At 36.4% G+C, this 24,577-nt stretch overlaps 1 protein-coding gene across 2 annotated transcripts; it reads left to right on the top strand.

Annotated features, from left to right (window-relative positions):
* The first annotated feature begins 1,374 nt into the window (after positions 1-1,374).
* LOC137407408 (proton-coupled folate transporter-like) lies at positions 1,375-24,566 on the top strand. 2 transcript variants are annotated; one of them, XM_068094059.1, is made up of 10 exons: positions 1,375-1,398; positions 4,900-5,065; positions 5,639-5,879; positions 7,719-7,839; positions 8,891-9,015; positions 12,450-12,615; positions 14,182-14,348; positions 19,872-20,035; positions 22,026-22,191; positions 23,641-24,566. In XM_068094059.1, the coding sequence occupies exons 2-10, from the start codon at positions 4,904-4,906 to the stop codon at positions 23,817-23,819; spliced, it is 1,491 nt and encodes a 496-aa protein (XP_067950160.1). In that variant the 5' UTR covers positions 1,375-1,398; positions 4,900-4,903; the 3' UTR covers positions 23,820-24,566. The 2 variants fall into 2 exon arrangements, with proteins under 2 accessions (XP_067950160.1, XP_067950159.1); XM_068094058.1 differs by lacking the exon at positions 1,375-1,398 and having other exon boundaries at positions 4,837-5,065.
* The last annotated feature ends 11 nt before the right edge of the window (positions 24,567-24,577 follow it).

The following is a 24,577-nucleotide window of genomic DNA, read 5'->3' as shown; positions in this document are numbered from 1 at the left end:
AGCACTGTCTTTGGGAATGTCATATGAAGTATGCTGATCTTGCAGGGTAAGATGCGATAATTGTATAATATCACTTCCGTTGTGAGGTTGGTGCTTGTGTACGTCAGGGAAGTGCACCTGAATAAGGTGATGGTAAGTTCAGCTATTTTTGGTAATGTCTGGTGGTGGTTGGTAGATGTTATTGTTCCTGCTTCCTTTGGCGGTTTTTTTCAGCTGAGATTGCCGCATTTTCTATGCTTCATTCCTACCATTAAATGTTGCTATTTACTCATTGACGTCTTCTAATTATTGGATGTTTTGATGTCTAGCTCGTGTTGCTGCTCGTATGTATTGTATGCATATGTATGTGGTCTGGCTCCACTCTCTGTCGGTATTTTGTTGTGACATTTTCTTACAACAACATCATGTTCTAGGTGTGATCCTAAGTTCGCTACATAATGCTAAACTAACAATCAAACCGCTATTTCATTACTTACGCTATAATGCTAAGTAATTGCCTCCACCATGGACAAGAGAGAACAACTCCTAAATTTGATTATTTTATGTTGATTATTTTTATTCTACAATTTTCTGTACATCCTTTGCATCCTGTATAAATTATGCAGGCAATACATATTAATCAAAGCTCACACTATTAAATCTATGGCATCGGGTTCTAACTCGGCACATAATTTAGATCAAAATTTTCCTAACTTTCTATTGATATTGAGCACTGATTTTGTCTCCTTAGTCTGAGCTGCGTCATTTATAAGGTATCAATGAGGACATTTACACTAACAACCATTGTTTTAAGCTAAAGTGAATATCTGAAGATACTTCTGCCAAACTAATCGAGATACTCGTTCATAAAATAGGTATATTTACTTGGTTTACGCCTTGAAACAGTCTGCGAATAACTATGTACCGTAATAAGCACACGCGTTAAAAATGTTCGCGGCAAGATGGCAGCATGCTACTTATTCACGACGACCCCTCTGCTTTTCAGTTGTCTAGTGATAAGCCTCCGAGTCGATGCACTTTTATGCTACAACGCTATATTAGTACATGTACAGTAGTTGAGACGTCACTCAAAATATTTCGGCGTCGTACACGAGGCTACGGATATCAATTTGCCAACCTCAGTTCTACAAAGGTGTGTTGCTTCAATGTGAGTTGTTATAGAGGTTACGCGCCAGCAACCGCGCACAACCTTGAAGCAATATCGGGCTATGTCTAGGAGATGCAATCGAGTTAGGTTCATCGTCGAGTTGGGTGCAGTTCACGCCGCGATTTCAATAACACGGTTTTTTATGCATGTGCTCATCCATAGCCATTTGACTTTTCCTATAGTTGCTAGAATTGTGAATCTTAACACGTTGTGGTTATTATACTTGTGATGTATACTCGTACTTAGACAAAGTATAGGGTTTTTACTCAATATTTGCAAATAGATACTATTTGTTGGTTAATAACTGTCTACTGCGTTTTGCGTATTCACTCACAATAACTTCACTCTCCTCTAGCAGGAAGAGGAATGATCCCTTATACACCCTTCTCCATATCTATTCAGCTATTCCTTAGCTTTATCAATAAGCTGAGAAAGCTACATAATCCTGCAAGCCTGGGTGAGAGACTGCCTCCCAAAGCCTGTCTGGCTCCCTTAGCCCAAGTTCCTGTAACGTGGTCAGGCGCACAAGAGACGCCTGCGTATACAACACTGCGAAATATCAATTAGGATAATACGACATAAACCAACAATATTTTTATAAGCCTTTGGAAATATGGTTTTTAAATGACATAGCGGCTTTTGTTAAATGTTGCACATGTTCGGTTTGATCGCTAAATACTTGATCTCTTACCTCTTCTTCATTAGTACGCACTAAAGTAAAAACAAGGGGTGTGCTTCAAATAGTTTTAGTCCTTAACCAGCATTTGTATATCAAAATTGTTGCCACATTTTGCAACTAGGAAAAAAAACAATAGCATGGTTTGCTAGCAATGGTCATTAAATTTACCAACCTCGAGTGATTAGAGTTGCAGACAGCTATTTCTTGAATTCTTATTATGTAAAATTATGGCTCAAGTATTTTTAAATGTACTGTATTTTAATCTGGTTGCAATAATGTATCAAATTTGAAATGGTAACTTATAGAAGTTGGCGACAGTAACCAGCCTGCTTCCATCAGATGCCTAGATTCATCTATTAAATCGCTGTATCCTGTAACTACATCAACCTAAAACAAGTTCATATAATAAGCTAAAGTTGATTTCTTCAAGACAGTTCGCAGTCTTGATCAATAAAATGTTGATATATATATACTAGCTGTGCTACCCGGCATTACCCGAGTATTAAAATCAGCTTATAAACAATGAGAATTGCCTGCCACTTGCTATTAGCCTGGCGCATTGCCAATGGATAATTTGAGTACGCTTACTAATAAAAGCTACCCCTCTCCATGACGTTACGCAATCACTTTGCGTCGTGGCCGAAAGCGGTAGCGTATTTGTTCCCATATAGCGACATATCGTCTGAATGCATCAAGCTTGTGTGGTGGAATTGGTAAGGTGTCGGACTGGTGAACTGCAGGGTCCGAGATCAAATATTCTGCGTTCTTCATTCCAAGATTTTAATAGCTATAGCCAGAACTGGACGCATACCCACAAATTTTTAAAACATACATATGTAGATTTAGTGAGCCCCTGACTCGTTTAGTTTTTAATTTCTTACAAGTTTTTGTTAAATATGTTGAGACAATCTCTGAATATGTTGGCTCAATGGTTAAAAAGCTCAACGAACAAATCTGGGGCCAACTTTATGGCTCATCTTTTATAATGATTTGTAAGATGTAGGTCTGTTAACTATGTAAATTATACTAACTACTACTTGCCTGTGTCTGGCCATCATATCCAATCTGTAGTACACCATGCACTGTATGCCACAGAAAACTGGTCTGCTGTTAACTGTGCAGTGTTTAATGCATTGAAAGTAGTCATAATGGACGTTTTACAGGTGAATAGTGTATCTCAAAGTCTCTTATTATGATTCTGTTTTTATAAAATGTTAAATTATTGTTTGTAAACAATGACAAGAACTCGAATTTTAACCCTTTCAACCCTAATTATTTTCCAGTTGACCACCTGCCAGGCCTAATTAATTTTTCACACTCGTTATTTAATCAAGTGAGTTGGATTAGATTGGCCATAAATGATGTTGTATTTTAGATAATTAAAAATGTTTTTTGCAACTTGTTTGTAACATTTTTAGCTACAATTTGATACTAATTTAGGCCTATCAAGTTAACTTATATGAGATGTTATCGATGAGATTAAAATCAATATGTTTTGTAAATCGAAAAGTCTATGTTGGGTTGCTACTACCAGTCAACTTCTTGGTTGATAACACTTCAATAACATATTAGAATGACAGAAAAATATGTTAAGGGCAGATTGCAAAAAAATTGGAGTTTTTACTAGTAGAACTGAAGTTATCAGCCTATATGCAATATCATGGCATAAAAGAGCTTCCGATCCATAGTTCGATTTATTGGTTTATTATGTCTTTATATCATAATTACATTCTATAAAGACAACATTTACATTCTAATGACTCCAAACAAGCATTATTGCAATTATGATAATAAGACACACAATATGCAAACAACCTGAGTACAAAACTGATATCATCTAAAAACCGCATGAAAATGAGTAAAAATAATGTGTATCAAAATAAGTAAAAGAAGAAAGTTTATCAAAAAAGGTATAAAATAAATGTTCATAAACTATAACTATCTGTTGCTGGTAACCACTGACAGGTGTGGATGCTTTGGACATACCATCATTGCCACTAGTAAGAGTCATCACTTACATTTTCAACCTCACCTACAAGCAACAGCATTTACTATACTATAACTATTCTATTACTATAACCTTGCGTTATTACTGTTGAAAATAAATGCTTTCTATAACTACTACTATTGCCAAAAAAATAATCATCAGAAGCACATTGATCTACAGTTTGTGAAGCATTTGCGGCTGTAATGCATCTGATCATCACGAAGAAAAAACATGTAATAAAGTGCTTTTGCAAAATAAAACCAAGGTCAACATGAGATGCAAACATGTTTTCCATTGGCTTAACGCAAACAAAAGATTGCTTCTATTCGATTAGGCGGAGACATGATAGGCTTAGTATACAACTGCTCACCAATCAGAAATGTTTTGTGCTAAGCCTTCACAAGCTCTTCTACGTTGGCAACCTTCTGCTTTGATAGGTACACCTGGCATGTTACGATGTTTAGGGTTGGCTGATATGCGAATTTTTATAGTTTCCCTGATTTCAGGGTAGTTCATTTAGTGTTGGTTTATATGCCAAATAATAAATTGTGTCTGAAAAGGTGAATGTTGATGTTAAAATTGGTAAAAATAAAATGTACAAAATGTTTGCTTTTAATAATCTTAAATAAAATATGATTACTAAAATAAAGCAGTCTATTTGTACCCTTTTCATTCATGGTAATCAGTAAACAGGACTCCGAGTAAATAATTCTAGAGTAAAAGTTGTTATAGTCTAGTCGATTATTAGATTTATTATGGGACAAACAATGTATTCCACATATTAATTGCTCTCTTATTACATGTATATACAATATATGGTGTAAAATATTGTTGTAAAGAAAAAATTTCTTGACTTGAAACGAATCAAAATTGTTTATCTAAATTATGTTAGATAAATTGTTTTGAATTTCAAGCAAGCCGCTTCTTAAATAGCCTCCTAAAATGGATTATGGTCGAAAACTGAGGATCTAGATTAATCAAGATTTGCATAAAAATTTGTTAAAGATTAATCCAATTTTGAAGGTAGGTCTATGTGAGTTAAAGAATCTCATAAAAGTGCTTCATGGCGCAAACTCTGTCTATCAGATCAATGGAGGAGCCGCCTTCATTAGAATCGCAAAAGGAAAATGTGTCAGCTACCAAGACATTCCTTCAAGTCATGCGAACTGTGTATGTGGAGCCAGTCATGTTTATATATATGATATGCCTGTACTATCTGATTCCAGTTGCTGATACCCTCTATCTCTACAAGGTCAGTTGCTCAAAAGTAGGGATTGACATAATGTAAGTCAGCGCCATTCATTTTTGTGTTCGATAGGTTGTTCGTGGTAACATTAGATTCTCCCTTTTATAACGCTTGCAAGAGATTTTATGTTGCGGGCTCTACTGTTCAGTTGTAGCCTTCTCTCCTATCAGAGTTTTTATCTGAGCTGAGAGTTGAATTTGAATTGGATAAATCATACAGTTCAAATGAATTGCCCTGAAAACAGCTTTTGATTCAGGGAGGCCTTTCCTGTAAATTTGGGCCATTTGTCAAGTAATTGCATTCTGCAGCCCATTGAATTGATATCAGTTTTGCTAAGGCTCAAGATAATAATGGTTCCTGCGGAGGAAACCTATCGCAGCTTTGTCATCAGGCGTTACAGATTTTGACAATGTTTCATTATAATGGCAAAGTTGTTTCATTTAGATTAACGTCTAAGCGGTCTGAATAACCGAGCTGAGTGAGCTCAGATCTAGGCATAAAGAATTTTATATCCTGTTTTATCAGTTATACACCAAAAGAATGCTCTATATTTTGAACACACAGCCATGTTTGCTGTAGGTGTGTAGAACGATTTACCACTACGATGTGGACCTATGTGAAAATCTAGTTAGAGGAAATATAACACAGAACACAACCGAAGAGGAGAGTGCTGTCTCCACTGAAACTGGTGCTTGGATGTTCTACCAGACTATTGTGTTCACTATTCCATCGATGATAGTCACGATGCTCATGGGTCTTTATGGGGACAAGTACGGCAGACGGCTGCCCCTCATCTCTCCATTTATAGGTCAGGGAATTGGTGAGTCAGCTATATTGTTAGGTCAGTAACAAGCATGCTGTTTGTTGCATTTTTTTAGTTTGCTGCCTCTATCATCTGTTTGCTGCTTCTATCATCTGTTTGCTGCTTCTATCATCTGTTTGCAAGAAGTTGGATCACTCCTGCTTCCTTGTTTCTTCTTAAATTTAATCTTACACAAAATTTTAGTAGATCTTATCAGAAAGTATCAGTACTTTTTTATCATTTCCAATTGTTTTTGATGTTTGAGATGAACTGACTGCCCCAATGTTTCAAGATTAAAAACGACAAAACTTGATCGCTATTAAAATTCTCAAAAGAAAAAATTCTCGGAAGGAACAAATTCTCAGAAGAGAAATATGTCTGAAATGATGTCACTAGTTGTTATTGTTCCTATAATTGATTATATTGGCTATTGCATTCAAGTTATTTTGTTACACGTATCTGTTCTGTCGCTTTCTATGCAACTACAGATGTAATAGTAATTTCATTTTCACTCTGAACGTTTTACCCACGATACAGTTTTGAGGATTTTAATCTTGAAAGATCTTGGCAATCAGATCACCTCAAACATTAAAAACAATCGCAAAAGATAAAAAAAATACCCATACTTTCTGATAAATTCTTCAAAAATCATTGTGTAAGTTCATTTTTCATCGGGGCTTGTAAGGGAGGTTTTTTATGCTTATGAAGAAAATAAAGATATAGTTTTCAATTTACCTATTAATGACCTGCAGGGTACAGTTTTTATGGAGTAAAGATTATGGCTATCGAAAAACTCCCTTAGCGTATGACCTTTGATCAAGAAACCGGAGCTTGCTTTGGGTAAAGTAGGAATTCGACCAAATTCGAAAAAGAGCAGCATTACTTTTAACAGTTTGCACCAAACTTGTTACAATTGGTCTAATAGACTGATTCATCCAAAGACAATCGGTCTATTACCGATTGGTCCAAAGACATTTAGTCCTAAGACCGATTCGTCCAATATACTAATTGATATAATGACATTTAGTCTAAATTTGACGTAAAGACAAGAATAGACATATGAAAACTTAAACAGAGATTTGTATTTGGTTTATGTAAGTTAAAATAGGGGAAATTTTATTTGATGAAATATACATTCAGGTAATTCTCGTGTGAGGCAAACCCTTTACAAATACAAAAAAACTATTCACTTTATTGTTTTTTTTTTTATTTTTAAATTAGCCTAAAAATTCCCACATATGCCTACCAGAATCACTAACCATCGATGCCATGCTTCCGAACCTTTCTGACTTAGGCAATAACCAGAAGAATAATGGTGGCTAGAATAAAGAAATTTGGCTCGGTAGTTAGACCAATCTGTATATTTGAACCGATAGATTATCGTCTAAGCGGTCAGAATTACCAAGCTGAGCGAGCTCAGATCTAAGCATAAACAATTTTATATCCTGTTTTATCAGTTATTCACCATGGTCTATATTTTGAACACACAGCCATGTTTGCTGTAGGTGTGTAGACCAATCGTGCCATTAGACGAGGGGGTTCGACCAATTGACTTTGGACTAATCGGTGTTAGATAAATCGTCATTAGAACAATCGTCCGAGACCGGTTTGCTGCAACAAACAATGGCAAACACAACTGTATGGGGCGAAAATCATCAAATGAACCAACAAATGAAAATTGGGTTCTTATTTTCGGTGCATCTGACTGTTTGATGACAGTATGACTCTTTGATTGCTTTAATTTGTATGACACAGAGTTAGTACCATGACACATTGCGTTATACATTCGCGTTGTCACTTTTGGCAGTGACTAGCAAGTGATTGTACAGTTATGTACAATAGATGCTTTGGTTGTAGGTTGTTGCTATTATTTAATAATGTCAGCCTATCCAGATGTGCATGTCAAGTATATGTTAGTGGGAGCATTCATCACTGGCCTAAGTGGTGGATATGCTTGCGTTATTATGGCTTCATTCAGGTAACACTGCATTTAATATGTGATATATGGTAGCCACTTCAGGTGCTCTCTGGTTTAAACTTTTAAAGATTAACTTACACAAAATTTTAGTAGTTTTATGAGAAATTGTCGGTATTTCGCTATCATTGGTGACTGTTTTTGTTTGAGGGGATCTGATTGGCAGGATGTTTCGAGATTAAAATCGACATAACTTGGTCGGGGTTGAAAAGCTGAAAGTAAATTAATCCTTATTTTGGCATGATTTCAAATAATTATGTAAACTAAACAGTTCTAAAATTATGTTTTTGAAAGGTTATTTAGGCTAAATTCGAAACAGTCCATTTTTTTAACGGTTGAAGATAACAATCTGTACAGATATGATCACACCGCATACATTCTATTAGCTTATTTAAAGTTATTTAACATGGATGAATAAAATGCTCAGAATTTAGCCTACATAATCATCCAAAGCCATAATTTTAAAGCTGTTTGGCTCACATATCTGAAATCAAGACAGAATGAATATTAATTTAATATATATAATGTATGGCTATTGACTAAATTCGCAATAATTAACAAGGTTGTAAATGCGAATTTCAGTTTTCTAGCAACATGGTCCAGTCTATTTCACACCACTGTAATTTTGTGTTAAATTTTTTTAACTTCATTTATGAGTACCTGCAGTGCTTATTGTTAAGTTATTCTCAGTAGTTGTGTTTCCTGTTTGTCCCTCTCGTTATGACGTTCAAGTTGCAGTGTTACACATCTCTATTGAAATATATTTTATTTTGTATTTGCTGATTATTGTTAGAATGAAACTTCAAATATTGCATTAGATACATTTTTATAGATGTTTCCAATAATTCTAAAGATATGTACATACAAGTGCCCTATGCAGATGAGACCATGTATTTATCAATTGTATAATGAGGGTGCTATGCCACGACATTTGAGCACTAGCCTCAAGCCATCTTTTATAATGGACTGCTCTACCCTTTCTTCTGTTCAACAATTTTAACTTTTATCTTAGAATATATGTGCATCAGTTGATATCAGTCTGTTCTCTCTTCAGCCATATATCTGTGATGATCCCATCGAAGAACCGCACAGTTCGACTCGTAGTCCTGCAGTCCGTGATGGGGCTAGGAACTGTAGTTGGCTGCTTCACGGTCGGGGCTATCAACGGGCCCGAGATGGGTAGGTCTTAATCCTTCCTAGCGTATATATATATATATAAATCTCAGTGTCTGTCTGTTTGTCTACCTATAGCTATTAAAATTTATAAGTGCAAGTATATAAGATACCAAAACTATCTAAAGGCGTTTACAACAAGCCGATTTGTCGGAATTGTATTTTTGTTGAGAGAGTCGGAGTTACAAAAAAATCTTCTAGTCTGTTCACAGTTCAAAAATAAAAATTCTTTTTTGTCAAGACTTCATACCAACTCAGACTCCGACTACCTATATTAAATCTGCGACTTTCAACCAATGAAATACAACATCGATATCTATTCCATCCTGATCGCTTATCAGCATAATCGCAAAAGAGAGTCACTCCATTGTTACATTCTATGTGCAAGTATGCGCAATAATTATAGTAATTACAAATTATTTTTAATGATTCTGGTTTAAACACACCTATTAATACTATTTTTAACTGATTCTTTGGGAGATCAAAATATATCACCATAGAATTTTCGGCGCCATTGCAAGATATGATCAGTCAAATCTATGTTATAATTATACTCTGTCAATGACGTTTCCATGCTGCGCAGTGGTTTTCAGCAAATTAGCCAGAAAAGAGAAATTGTGTAAATCGAATCGCTGGATGGCTACATGGAATCGATCATGCGTACCGAACGTCAGAAAAGGTCTTTTTATGCTTTTGTCATCATACTTTTATTTACAATACACATTCACAATGTTTTACAAACCTTAACACATTTTTTACAAATAATGTATTTTTAATAAATATTTATATAAGTAATAGATTATTGAAATGTTACTTTAGGGCTTGCCACCTATTTTTCGAAAAGCGTTGGTATCGATAACAAAGTCCAGGAAAGTAATCACTTCATGATCTTCATAGGAGCAGACCATAAGTAAATTTAAGTAAAAAAAAGATCGCAAGAATAGCAAAAACAAAGATAAGCAGGATAACTTTTTTACTAGTTTATGGCGCTCGAAGAATCTGTTTCTACGGCATGAGAGTTATGCGCAGCCACTGCGCAGTCGTTGTTTCCTTGCTGCGAATTTGCACTGGCTTCACACTGATCAGTGCGCAGTGAATTCAGTGCGAAGACACCGTTTCCATGATTCGGAGATAGCGCAACTCCGAAGCACTGCGCATCATGGAAACATAGTGATAGTGGCATAACAGTGTCATGGTGCTAATCCCATGGCCTATTGCGCTATGCTACTAGCGCTTCATATTTCCCTTTATTCGTCGGAAAATTTGCTGCGGCTGTCTTGTCCTTTCTGCTAATTTTTCAAAATATAACATAGTTGTCTTGTGATTAACAGCTTCTGCCAGGGAGCCAAAGAACACAAAAACATTTGTAGTGAACTCATGCTTGACCTCGTGCCAATTCTATTGAAAGCACCTGTTGAACACGTGATCGCTCTTAATGGTGTCTGTCTAGTCATCCTATAGAAATGCTAGACTGTAGATTGTTGTATACCAGCATTGTGATCTACCGGTATACAATATTATGTAATGATTATGTAAGCATGCCAGTTGTTTACAGTGTGGTTTAAAGCTAACTTCATACCTTGGCGCGCACTATGTTGCCATGATGTACTTAATCTGCAAGTTTGCATCCATCTGCAAGATGAAAAAATTCGAAAATCTGTAATCAAGTTTTATTACTTGGAAATCTTTAGCGAACGTTTATTGCTTGCGACTTCGGCACTTGCGAATATTATGCAATAAAATACCACACTAGCTTTTTAATTTTCAAGACTGCATCCTTAATTATTCACGTCTGGTGTAGAATTTTTTGCCTTTTTTAATAAAGCGCCGGCACTGATCCACAACATATGAATGTCCATTAAGACACTGATCGCGTGGTACTCAATGTGCGCACAATTCCAAATCCGCTGCATGGAAAAACATAGTGATAGGAGTTTGTTGCAGACGCATTGCATAGTATGAGATAAAATCTGAGGCTTTGGGATGTAAGTCGGATAGATTAGATACGCTACAATAATTCGGTGATCTTTGGTGATAACAATGTTCATGCTATCACAAACCTATCCGCGTTTGCATCAGCGAATACTCCTTGATGTAGTGTTCTTATTTTTCTTTTTAGCTTTTTTCAAAGGAGCCTTTTTGTTTCCGTGTGCTTGAATCGAATACTAGTCCCGCAGCAACTATCATAATCAGAAATAAATAGATTATACTATGTGTGACAGCGAATTACCATCGCCGAAATGGTGTACATTGTACAGGCTGTTGTTCATGTTCCGCAAACGATCAGGAAAGTTTGACAGCTGCAAAATTTTCGCGTTGCTTCCTCGATACCATCGTTTTACGGTGCACATCGGCGACGATAGATGCCGAAAGCACAACAATGATATAGTGTGAACCAGCCTTTAGTGGCAAGAAATTGCAGGATATATGTTATTCATTTTGTATGGAGACTGAGAGCAGTATGCAAATGCAAAGGTGCAGTGATGATTAAGTCTCATAAAGTATTTGTTGAGGTGGCAGATATAACTGACTTACTTAAATTCATCCTGTAATGAATGTCACTTCTTCATCGTCAGAATTGATGGTTTTCAACAATTTAGTTGAACTGTCATTTTATTCACTAGAATCATAGAGACAATCAAAAGATATTGTTCTCAGCGCAGTCATACCAGTGAGTGACCTGGAACTCTAAGGTTATCTGATTACATATCAACTCTTCATTTTGATGTACCTTTTAAGGCTGGTTCACGTTATATCGCCCAATGTCGAGGTTGTCTTATCAACGATTATTCATCGACTATGTGAGCAGTAAACCATTGGCATTGTCGAAAGGTCAGGAAATGTTGCAGCTGTCAAACTTTCTTGATGTTTCACCGATTGTCTTTGCAATAGGCATCACATAGGCGATAGTGATTCGCTATCGCGGATTGCTTCATCTGTATTTTTTTTCTCGGTATTGTTTTAGCGACCGCATTTTGTAATGAGAGAACACTACGTCACAGACTATTCGCCAATGTAAATATGAATGGTTTTGTGATAGTGTGAACGATGTTATCATTGACAATCATCGATGTATTGCGGTATTAAGGATGAGCATGCACAAAATTTCAGTAGATTTTTGTACTCAGAAAGTATCAGTACTTTTTTATCATTTGTAATTATATTTGTCATTTTCGGTGATCCGACTGCCAGGATGTTTCAAGATTAAAATCGACAAAACTTGATTGTAGTTAAAATGCTTAGAAGAAAAGTCCGTGGGAAAAAAGTACGCGTTATCATTGCTATAGTTGATATCGCCCTATGCGTATAGCATGGTCATTGTAACGCAAGTGCACACTGTAAGTAGACACTAGATAGCATTGACTGAGGTTTGTTCTACAATCACATTTACTGTATTTTATAGGTTGTACGCTTTACAATCAGCCCTTTCTCTCCTGTAGGTATCCAGACTGGTTGGATCACTACCTTCTTAGTTATCATCTTTTTGTCTATCTTCGGAGGGCTCTACATCGTCATACGCTTTAGAAATCTCCAGTACCCATCGAGTTCCTCTATCTCATACTCCACGAGTGAGAATCGGCTAACCAGCGCATACAATTCACTCAAGTAAGTCATGTAAGACATCGACAGGGAAACTTGCTGTCAAACTTGCATATCTGACAGCAGCTCTAGTAATTGTCAAGGGTTGAGAAAGATGTTTAGTCTTTTGTTCTTGTACATGAAGACAATTATGCATTTGCTGTTGCCCTTTTCAACCGTAGGTGGTTTTATGCGATATCCATCGGGTTTTTTTTACGTCATCAAGCCGTTTGCACATGCGCTCGTTCATGGAAAAGCCGCCATATCTGCAGAAAACGACCGGTTTTCTTTTATTTAATAGTACTTTTTGGTGTTGTTTTGATACTACAATAAAAAAAATGCAAACAAAAGCATCGTTTTCAAACATTTATTGCAAAAGCTTCGTGTTTTCAACGATAAAATCGTAATAAAGATGGCCGACAACGATAAAATTACATCACGAAAAAGCGAAGAATTGATAATCTTATATTAGTATCGCAATATTGTATTTCAGGTTACTACTGTCTAGTTGAGGTTGCTCTGTATATAGCGGTGAAGTTGATAATCTTATATTAGTATCGCAATACTGTATTTCAGGTTACTACTGTCTAGTTGAGGTTGCTCTGTATATAGCGGTGAAGTTGATAAGCTGTTTGAGTGTCATCATCTTTGGATAAGTTTCTAGTGTTGGAAATCCCTTTCTCTTTTTTACTAAGTTTGTTAAGTGTATTTCTCATTAGAGGGAATAGAAGAAAGGCATCAGCTATGGGCTCATTTCTAATTTCCATAATACCCTCTAGATTTTATGGTCTGAATAACACTTGTGTGAATTAACATACCCTAAGTTCTTTAAATACTTTTTTTTGTCAGTGTTTCCTGCAGTAACGACAAATTCTGTTGAATGTATGCATTCATTTGTTGAAAAACTCATTAGGAAAAAGTCAGACATCACTTTTTGTTTGCTCGTGTTTTCAAATAATTTTTCAAAAGTTGAATGATTTCTTTTGGCGTATTTTCTCCTCATTTTAAACAAGAATGAAAGGTGAGGCGCTTAAAGGCACCTCCATATAAATTTATCTTCTGCTATTATGACAGGTTTATCTTCTGCTATTACGGCAGGTTTATCTTCTGCTATTACAGCAGGTTGTTGAAGGAGAAAAATTGTCACAGAAAATACTAAAAGCGTGAAAATTTTCAGAGTTGACTAAATGACACACAAAACTGAACTTGTGTCAACACTCTGTTTTGACAACCAGATGCGGCTCGTGAGCTCACACTCTGGCTCGTATAGTAGCTACATAGTTTACAATGTGCAGAGAAATGTTTTCTCTATTTTTGTCAAGTGAAAAATTGTTTCTTTTGTATATAATAATTGAATAGTACACACTCATGCGCAAATTTCTCTTGCATCGTAAGATGTTTCTGCATGTCTAAGGCTAGTTCTAAATTTCCCAGCTTAGCAGGAGACATTTACAGTTTTACAGAAGTTTATGGGAAGTCTTTAATTGAATGATGTTGGCAGTTGATCATGATGGTCCCTTCCTTCATCATTACCACCCAGGGTACAGTATCTATGCTCCAACTCTAATTGCGGTGTATTGTGATCGCTTGCAGCATAGGGAAGGTGCTGACTACAGTCTGCTGTCCATTCCCGAGCCTCATTCAAGTTGTCATGATCGCAATATGGCTCGCCTGGGTGGAGGGTTTAGGAGAGTTTGATGTACTTTACAGCTACGCTCAGAGGATGGGACAAAATGTATCTATATATGTCTATTACACTGGTAAGACTTATTCATATATATAATATACAGTCAAACATGGCTAACTCAAACTTCACCGGACCGAGTAAAAGTGTTCGAGTTATCAGAGCACTGTCGCAAGTCCATGTATTTATTAGTAGATACATGTACATATACAACTATAATATAAACCAAAAGCATAAATGGCTTGTTTCAAATTAAATGCTTCTGATGTAAAGTTTTAAAAAATTTTATCAAAAAGTATAGAGATTTTTCTATCACTTGAGATTGGTTTGTTGTTTGAGGCGATGTGACTGCCAGGTCACGTCTTTTTAGATTAAAATTGACAAAACTTGATCACTGTTGAAATGCTCAGAAGAAAAGACATCTTTTTCTTTTGAGCGTTTTAACCAAGATCAATTTTACCGAGGTTTATCTCTATGGCTTGGAATAAAGTGATTTTCTAAATGATCAACTAGCTAAATGCCCGGTGCTGCACAGGTATTAAAACAGCTTATAAACAGTGGCAGGTAATGTAGTTGCCTGCTTGTGCTTACTCAAATTACAAGCTTAATTTAATTAGTACCAGCTTAATTTAATTAAGTTTGTGCTACATGTATATATACATGTACGTATTTATATCATTTTGGGAAATTTTGGCATTTGGCATTTTTCTTTTAGTAGTTCAAATGTGTTAGCTGGACCATGAAGCATGTTTATTTCAACCAATCACCATTAAATATTGGCATGTGTAATGAATATGTGCACAGTTATTCCATAGTATGGCAAGTAGACCGTGTGGTGGAGTGGGTAGCACACTGATCTGCATAACCAGAGTTTCAGAGTTCAATTACAGTGTGAAGAGTTTTTTCATTCGTAAAACCTTATCACTATAACTGGACATGCGGATGACAGACAAACAATCATAGATATTAAGATTATGTCTTGGATATGTTGATTCACCTTTCTTTGCTACGAGGCCATGCAATTGTGTTGGAAATTTCTCATATCTGTGGAAACTCATTCATAGATCATGTACTGCTGGCACTGCTGCGAGGTGGAGTTACATGTTTTAATTGCTAGAATTACCTAATCTAGCAATCATATCGTTTTCTTTGTTCAATGCCAGTTACAGCAAAGGTCAAGGTCACATCATGGAGAGTTCACTGAGGCTGCCACATGGAAGACTTGTGACGACCAAGTTTTTAAATACTGTTAGATGTATGGATTAGAACTGGGCCCTCTGTATCCTGGCCATCCTTTGTCAATGTGTGTCAGTATCCATAGGCAATTTGTCCATCGATAGGAAGTTTTGAAATTTTTATTAAATATATCTAAATATGCTCATAATCCGATGATAATTGGCAAAATACTAGTAAAAGACTAAAAGCAACACACAGCAAATGGAAAAAATAGAAAAAATGTGTTTACAGTTCTTCGGGCTAAAACCATAAAACTTGTACAATTTTAAAAACTTCCAACAAATGTTTACAGTGGCGTCATATCCATCGATCGCGCTTTTATCATCATTTTATGACTCAAAATAATTCGCAAAATTTATAGTTAGTATTATGTAACTCTTCATCTGCATCACAATCATCCATGACCTACCAACAAACATGTCATATCAATTTTTTTCGCAATATCATCCCAGTAAAATGGTTGTTATAGCGAAGGAAGTAAATAAAAATATTTGAAAATAGTTAAAAATTGAAGCAAATTTTCTTGTTTAGTGTCCTGTGCAAGAATTTAATTGATTGGTTTACACCGTTACTTAGAAACGGCATTTGTAAACAGGGCCATGTGGATGCCAGTATTCCGGTCACTAAGGTTTCTGACAGACCCTATGCGAGGCCGGAATACTGACCATTAGTGTTCAAAGGGTTAAGCATTCTCTATAGATAAGATGATACTAGGGTGTCAAAGATTTTGCAGCATTCTCGCTAGGGCACTCAGTAAACTGTAACGTTAAACTCGCAATGACCAGTTAGACCCGAGTGTGGTTTAATAAAAATTATTGGAACTGGGCGATCTGAAAAAAGCTGGAGAAACCGGTTAGAATACTTGCAGAAACCATTTGGAACACTGGAAGAAACCAGCCGTATTACTGGAAGAAATCAGTCGAAATACTGGAAGAAATCAGTCGAAATACTGGAAGAACCCAGTCGAAATACTGGAAGAAATCAGTCGAAATACTAAAAGAAACCAGGCGAAATACTGGAAGAAACCAGTCGAAATACTGGAAGAAACCAGTTGGAATGCCGATCAATTAGTATAGCCTGTGAAAATAGCAAGATTTTATTAAAGAACTGTGCTGTATATCACTTATAGCTGATTTGTATCCGAAGTAGCTGATTATACTGTTTACATTAGACTGTTAGAGCCATTCATTGCCTAACAGAACATTGTTTTAGTAAAACACAAACTGTCTTTAATGATCAAAGCTATTGTAAGCGAACCACGATTAGTGTCTATTTTGGCAGAGGGGTTTGTGCCGGTTGTATGGTAGTGTGACCCTAGCTACACTGATTGTGTAGATCTGGCTATAAAAAGTTTCAAACTATTTTTATCTGATACAACATAATTATAGTTTCATCTAATAAAAAGCTCCATAATATTGAGCATTTACTGGTTAATTATAAAATAAATACGATAGTAATATTACTAGATATGATGGTAATCTCACACCGCCAACAAATTATGAACAGAAAATAGAGTAACAAGGCATGAAAAGGTAGACGATATCTTCCGTATGTCTGCTAATTGTTTATATGTATATGTTTAGTTCACCAGTTCATATCATGATGTTCCTTATACGTGAACAGCGTAATGCTCATCGGGTGCGTAGTAAATCTGGACTGTATAACACAGACCTTTCCTTGAGAACAACTTTGGAAGGGTGATGTTATCCTTTCTGCTTTGTGCCAACTACTGTTGCTTGCCCTTTCAGCACATAATATTTGTCTCATGAGTAGTTTGTATTTTCTTTTTTGTGATATTGTTCCTCATAATTGTGGCAGTCGTTAATGAACATCTTCACCTCGGCAGTAGAAACCAGTTGAGTTTAAAGACAGAAAAGAATTTTCCTACAGCCGTATGCCATGATTTTTCAAACTCTGAATTCTCCTCGCAAATGCCCAGCTTTACATACGTTCCAAGTCAAAACTAATCCCATTTTTCTCATAGCAATCTAATCCTCGTAAGTGTATGTCTTGGTGACAATCCTGAATGTGACCTTGTAAGCTCTCTCAAGGTCTTCATTAGTCGATCTCTCCTTTCCTTCACACAGTAATGTGGTTTCATGATTGAATTCTTGGCTGCATTTCTAATTTAATTAATCTTCTGTTGGTTGGATATTCTGGTATAGAATTAAAATTAGTTTGCCATTCAGGTCTTGCTAAGGATACATGTTTGATAGAATGGCAGCTACTAGTACAGAACGCAACTATGTTCACCTTGGTGACAAAATGATCGCCTTTGTGGGTGCGTCATTGGAAGTAGAAATGGTCTCTAGTTCTAAGTCTGTAACAAAGTATGTGTGGCGATTGGTTTACTGCCTGTTATCTAGTATGTGATCTTAACTAGACTAGGGAGAGCACTGGTGTTAGTACACCTTGAACTCTATTTTATTAACATATCGCAGAATTCCAGTAACGTCATAAAATATAGCAGTCTCTAAGTAATAAAACTAACCAAATGAAATAATAATAATAATGAAAGTCGGCCATTATGTAATATGACATCCAATCTTCCAGTCTAAACACTGATGTCATCGAGCCAGTGTCATTCTCTTATACGGTATATAAGAGAGAAAGATATATCTTTCTCATCTGTGGTTGCCTCTGTTTATATCATACTGTCATTTTTCTGATGACTTGCACAGCACAATGTTGTTTACTGGTAAATTTTATCTGTCTGTATTCGTTGAAACCCATGCAGACTCCGCCTCTTTAGGCAAGGTTGCCTCTTCAGGCCTTTTCAGGTTGCAGCCATATATCGTGACTTGATAAAATTCAAACTTACGCTCCATACAGGCTTGGGGCCACTAGTGAGTATTGAGCGCACTGCACTATTTGCTGACTAGACGACAGTAAGGTGCACTAGGCACTGCACTAGCACTAATGCATGGCATAGTAATAATATAAAATGCACTAGGCACTGCACTAGCAGAAATTCTTGTGCACTAGGCACTGCACTAGCACTAGTGCATGGCATAGTAATAATATAAAATGCACTAGGCACTGCACTAGCAGAAATTCTTGGGCACTAGGCACTGCACTAGCACTAGTGCATCGAAAAGTGAAGTCAAAAATGCACTAGGCACTGCAATAGCAAAAATTCTTGTGCACTAGACATTGCACTAGCACTAGTGCAGTGTAAAATCATAAATGCACTAGGCACTTCACTATTAAACTCCACTAGGCACTAGACCAATGAGCTGGTTTGCTATAGCAGCTGCAAGAATTGCTTGCTAATCAACAGATATCTACTACTATCCACTGCGATAGTACAATTATAGCCGTGCAAAGGATGTCAACCATGTATTTGTCAAATAAACTAGCCTCACCTAAAATTTCAAACAAACCATAGACCTACAATAATGCTCAATATTAAATAGTGCAGATGACAACAGATATCAAATAGTGCAATGTATTACAATTACATGTACAATAACTAAATATACTAAGCAAGCATGGAATGGAAGAATTCACTTATTACATAAATGTACTATGTACAACAAGAAAATCTACCCTTGGATAAACCAGTATCATGTAAGCAGTAAGTCATATTGATGGCAAAATTGATAAGCAATATTGTTCAGAGAAGATGTTTATTAGACCGAAGGAACATTAGCCTTTCAAAGTTGCCGTCAGTCAGTTTAGATCTAGTTTAGACTAGTGCATACTATGTCACACTAGGCACTGCACTTGCACTGGTGCATTTATGAAAAAGTTTCCAATCCGCACTAGGCATTGCACTAGAGCATTTTATGTTGCACTGTGCACTGCACTTGCACTAGTGCGTTTATGGGAATTTTCTAATCTGCACTAGGCACTGCACTAGTACATACCATGTCACATTAAGCACTGCACTTGCACTAGTGCACCCAGGGACTCATGTCAAATTTGCACTAGCATTGCACTAGACATTTCTATTTTTAAATTGCACTGCACTATGCACTGCACTAGTGCAGTGCGCACTGCACTGCTAGTGGCCCCAAGCCTGGCTCCATATATACAATATCTTTCAAGCCAAATTATTCCTATTGACAGTAGTCAAAATTGACCAATAGGCAGGTCGTCTAAGAAAGCATACGTCTTCGTGATAAATTTCCAATCTGTTTAGTCGATTACGAATACTTTAAAAGTTATTTAATGACATAAGAAATGCATTTGTTAAGAGATTCTAATTTGATTCATCTGGCCTTTGGTGCTACTCGCTAGACCAAAGTGTAAAACATTCTGTGTGTGTTTCAAGGTCAGCCGTGGCTGATGGATTACTGTACAGTGCATTTGCGCTTGACTGTTGTTACCTGGTGCTTGCAATAAGGCATTTATGCTGCAGGGTATAGCGCTGCGCTGCAGGCCATCTCTGCTGCTGTTGCTGTGCTTATTTTAAAAAGAATATTCAATATGAAGGATTCCATTATCGCTCTGATGGGCTTAGCTTCTGCTGCCCTGGAGCTCCTTCTCCTTGGTATCAGCGGTTTCGTTGGTGCAAACACTGTGGTGAGTCCAACCTGTCAGTCGATCAAACCTGTCAGTGTGGCTATGTCTGTGTTGATGCAATTGCCCTTGTCAATATTTGGCACTCTGGTAAATGCCCTTCTAGAAAGTACATTGTGCTAACAATTAGACATTCTGTTAAAGATACATTGAAGCCAGACACTCTGCTGACAGGTGCCAAGGAATGTGAATGTTTGCTAACTTTGGTTTTGAGCAGTTTATTTATTGTTCAATTAAGTTTGTTGCGATGGAGACCAGTTACTTTTTTAACTCTATGATAAGAGATTCAACTAACATCATGCATTGTTCTGTCAATCTTTTACACTATGTTTCCATGACACACATGATCCGCATTTGGAGTTGTGCACACATTGAGTTACTTTGCAATTGAGTGTTTAAATGAACATAGCATTTGTGTCACGGTCACAGAAACCATGGTTAAGTCGCAAATGATGAAGTTGAGTTATCCGACTGAAGTTGCACTAACTGAATTTATAATATTGGTAACGATTTTTGTAACACATGCATCTGGACCAATCAAAGAATGATCTTTCTGAATCTCAAGTCAGTTTAGCCAATAGAAGTTTTTAACCCTCAGAAAAAAAACCCAGACAAACCATTGCTATGCTAAACAGGAAATACTGACAAATGGCGTCCGATAAATATAATCATTTCTTTTTTGCCGATTTTAAAAATAACTGACATTTTGGACACTTATAATGAGTACTTTGGTATTCCATTTGATGTCAAAGCAGTGTAAGTAAAGGGATTTACGATGATATTTTTCTAATGATTCTTACAAGATTATTACAATATTTAATTATATGAGTAATTATTCGATTTTATAAGATTATTATCAGATTTAATTATAAGAATAATTATTCGAATTTCCAAAATCGAAGTATATAGTTATATATATATATCGTGCAATATGTTATTGTTGTTATTTTTCTAAAGATTTTGTTGATGGTTTGGCTGTGCCTGGTATCACGGTACTGCCAAGCCGTTTTTAATATCTGCAAAGTGAAGTAATACATTTTCTTATAAATATACAGCTATTTCTATGACAACCACCTGAAATCTGTTTGTATTTTTAAATTCAGCATAATTTTTTTGATATAAATTCAAAAATCTAGATAAATATCACAACTTATTGATATTGGTTGGTATGACATTTTGAAATGTAAACAAAATTGTGCATTAGTTTTCGTTTCTCAAACTTTAACACCAGTTTTCTCCGAACTATGTTTTCGCACTAATGGTAAATGTTCATTCAGTTTATTGACCATAGAGTCTGTTGTAATTAAGCTAGAATCAAAAAAAAATTTGCAAATTAACTGTGAGAATTTTCTCCTTCTGCTAATGTAGATAACTCCAAATCTTACAATCCCGACTTAACCATGGTTTCTGTGATCACGACCCACTTAACTCCTGCGCCCCATTTGATCCCATAGGTCAAGTATTAACCTATTTAATGACCCAATAAATAGTTACGCAGTCTGGTCACGCTTAGCAGCATTCATTCGAACATTGGAGCTGCTCAAATCGAAATAAAAATGACTGAAGCGTAAAAATGTTTAAAATGGAATAGCCTGCGTGGCATTTTAATGCGCATCATTCGCCAGTGCCGTTTTCAAGCATGATGAATTCGATAAATATTTGTGAGTAGCAAAACCAAACCCCAAACTCACTTAGTTTGCGGTTTTATGTCATTTCCGTGACGCGAATAACTGGCGGATTGGCTCAAACTTGCGCGTCATGGAAACACAGAGAATGAGAGCTGCATGTAGGTGCTACGTTTCGTTACAAGCTTGCTTAGGTTTGATAGACATCTACTGCAGTGTTTGTGTGCCGGTTCTATTTATTATTCCACTTGCAGGTGGTCATCAACTCAGCATTTCCTGTGCTATAGCATTTGTTCTAGTATTGTAGTTTAGCGTATGCAGAGCTTCAGCATTTCTCACTACAATTTTGCGTTTGCTTTTATTGGCAGGCATTCACTGTCCTGTGGTGGGCGAGTCCAACAGTTGGAATGTTCAAAAACAATGGACCGTCTAGCCTTAGTTCTATAGCAGCTGGTCTAATCCCTGCCTCTGATCATAGCAAGCTGTTCGCATTCATAAGCGCATCAGACGCACTACTGCAGCTGGCCACATCTGGTGAGTAGGTTTGTCGATGTACAAATTCTATGTTTCATTGTTTTCTCTCCTTTTATTTCAGAAAGACAGTTATGTCAGAATATTGCAGAAACCATGACGTTCTAAATAAACTGACTGCCCAATTTATCCGTCAAAACTATTTCAAAATAATTTTCTGTGATATGATGTCTAATGTTTACAGAAGGAGCATCAAAATAATGCGAAACGTTTCCTCTCTACACGGAGAGCGACATTTACAAATTTTAACAGCGCTATTCAATTGCCATGGCCCTGACCCTTGGAAACTACAAAATTATAAATTTGCGCAGGTCAAAACATGATACACATGTATATAGTGGTACATGATAAGATTTGAGATCATTTTGTTTTATATTTTACACTGTAATATTTAGTCATATTGTATTAACATCAGGTACAGCACCTTAAAGAGTTTGTAATCGTAAAGTTTAATAACTTTTCAGTATGTCTTTCTCTTCTTTGCATCACGCTCTTTGCATCGGCGTGGCATGCTCTATGAAGGAAATGAAGTGCTGAATTACTATTTAGTATCTATGTAGTTACTCCACAACAGATGTACCTTTACATCTTTAAAATTTGATTACGCATCCTCAAAGTTTGATATGATTTACAATTTTCGGGAGATGTAGCCAAAAGTTTATGTACCATTGCAGAAAATTTGTTTTATGAAACCGTAATCTGAAATACTGAGAGGTGTTAGGTTTTTGATTTTACACAAATATGTACATAGCGTTTTGACATAATGGTGTACAGATTATAAAGGTCACTTATTAGTTTGTATATTAATTGTCCATAGTTTGACGCTCATCTATGTCTGCCGTTCTATTGTTGGAGTTGTCCTCCATTGTGACTGCACTCTGATAGGGTTGTTTAGTAGCATTGTATGAAATTTTCAGGTTTGCTGTGAATACCATCACCTCATCATCAGATTTTTAAACCTACAATTAGCTAAATTGAAGTTTTATGTTTAAAATCTAGTACCATCTGGACACAGTCTATGGCATAGGTCTTTTTTAATCCATACTCTAGTATCTCATGTTGTTAACCCAGCGTTGCTAGGGGAGTCGAGATGTCCTCCAATTGCTTGGATTAAACATTTCTTCAACATTCTTGGGTGCTGAGGGGATTTTCCATTACTTGCCTTATGGTTTTCGTTGATTGTCTCCCTTAGGTATGTAGCACAGAAGCAACTGTAGTGGCTGTATACTCTTCCTAGCCATAGTAATCATGTGTTTTGAACCTCCACCCTACCGATCATAACTCAGTATCCTAACCATTGAACCACCCTATCGATCATAACTCAGTGTCCTAACCACTCAATCACAGCTACTCCTAAACACCTAGGAGTAGCCTTACATAAAGTTTCGAATTAATAACTTAGCAATTCATTCGAAACAATGAAATAGACATCACATGACTTGTCATTTGTAGGTTTCTACAGCTTCCTACTTTGGCATTATACCGAGGAAAACCTTCCCAGTTTCAGCTTCCTAGTCAGTCTTGGCCTAGTCGTCTGCTCATCAGCGCTTACCTGCATCATACATCAGAGGCTCAAGACACGGTCGATCAACGAGGATGAGCAGCCTTTAAGTGTTGAGTGTGATGAATGACTGGGCCATGGCTGGGAGATGTCACCTCTCTTAGAAGTAAATGAAACATAGCTATCGAGTAGGAAACAGGAGCAGTTATTTTGCTGCCAAAGTTGAACACTCACAATACAGATACATGCATAGAATACACAACCTTGTAAACTACAAATATATGGATCAAAATACTTGTGCATCACTTTTCTAGCAATAATACCGGTAATAGTCCAAAGTTTATGCTGAGCAGACAAATCTTAGTAAGCATATTTGAATTGCTAGTTGGTGTGCCCGAGCCGTTTTCAGTGATACTCTACAGATATCTATTACACGGTTTATTACTGCGAGTTGTCACTTTCTGATCCCTCATATTTTTATGAACTGTTTGCGTTATCAGTTTTTGTTTGCGATTTATACGATTCAGGCTTAGGGCACGGGTAATTTTGCATTACTCGCCCGCTTATCTCGCAGTCGTTTCATGCATCACACCCTTGGCTACCAGCATGCTTCTGTTTTTTGGCTACTAACATTAGTTTTTATGAGCAGTGATTCGCATATCCTTGCCACTTGTCCGTCGTTCATTACTTCCTTAGAGATACTCATAAGAAATAATTGATATAAACCAAAGGAACATTTACCATATTCTACATTTTGTTTTGTCCAGCCAGACTATAAAAGTATTTAGTTGCAATTTTTTGCATAATAATAGAATTTCGATCTCAGATACTCGGTATCTTGTCATGAAAGGAATGTTCTAATATACTGATAGCTATCTCTACTGTCTT

Source organism: Watersipora subatra, chromosome 10, assembly GCF_963576615.1.
Source record: "Watersipora subatra chromosome 10, tzWatSuba1.1, whole genome shotgun sequence".
In the NCBI taxonomy this organism is placed as follows: Eukaryota; Metazoa; Bryozoa; class Gymnolaemata; order Cheilostomatida; family Watersiporidae; genus Watersipora; species Watersipora subatra.
Note: the sequence above shows the minus strand (reverse complement) of the source record. Positions and strands in the feature narration are given on the sequence as shown.

Coding starts and splice junctions, on each gene's coding strand:
- LOC137407408 (XM_068094058.1), top strand. CDS start 4,877: ATGGCGCAAACTCTGTCTATCAGATCAATGGAGGAGCCGCCTTCATTA. Junction 5,880..7,718: donor ATTTATAGGTCAGGGAATTG/GTGAGTCAGCTA, acceptor CTTTGGTTGTAG/GTTGTTGCTATTATTTAATA. Junction 14,349..19,871: donor TATATATGTCTATTACACTG/GTAAGACTTATT, acceptor TTTATGCTGCAG/GGTATAGCGCTGCGCTGCAG.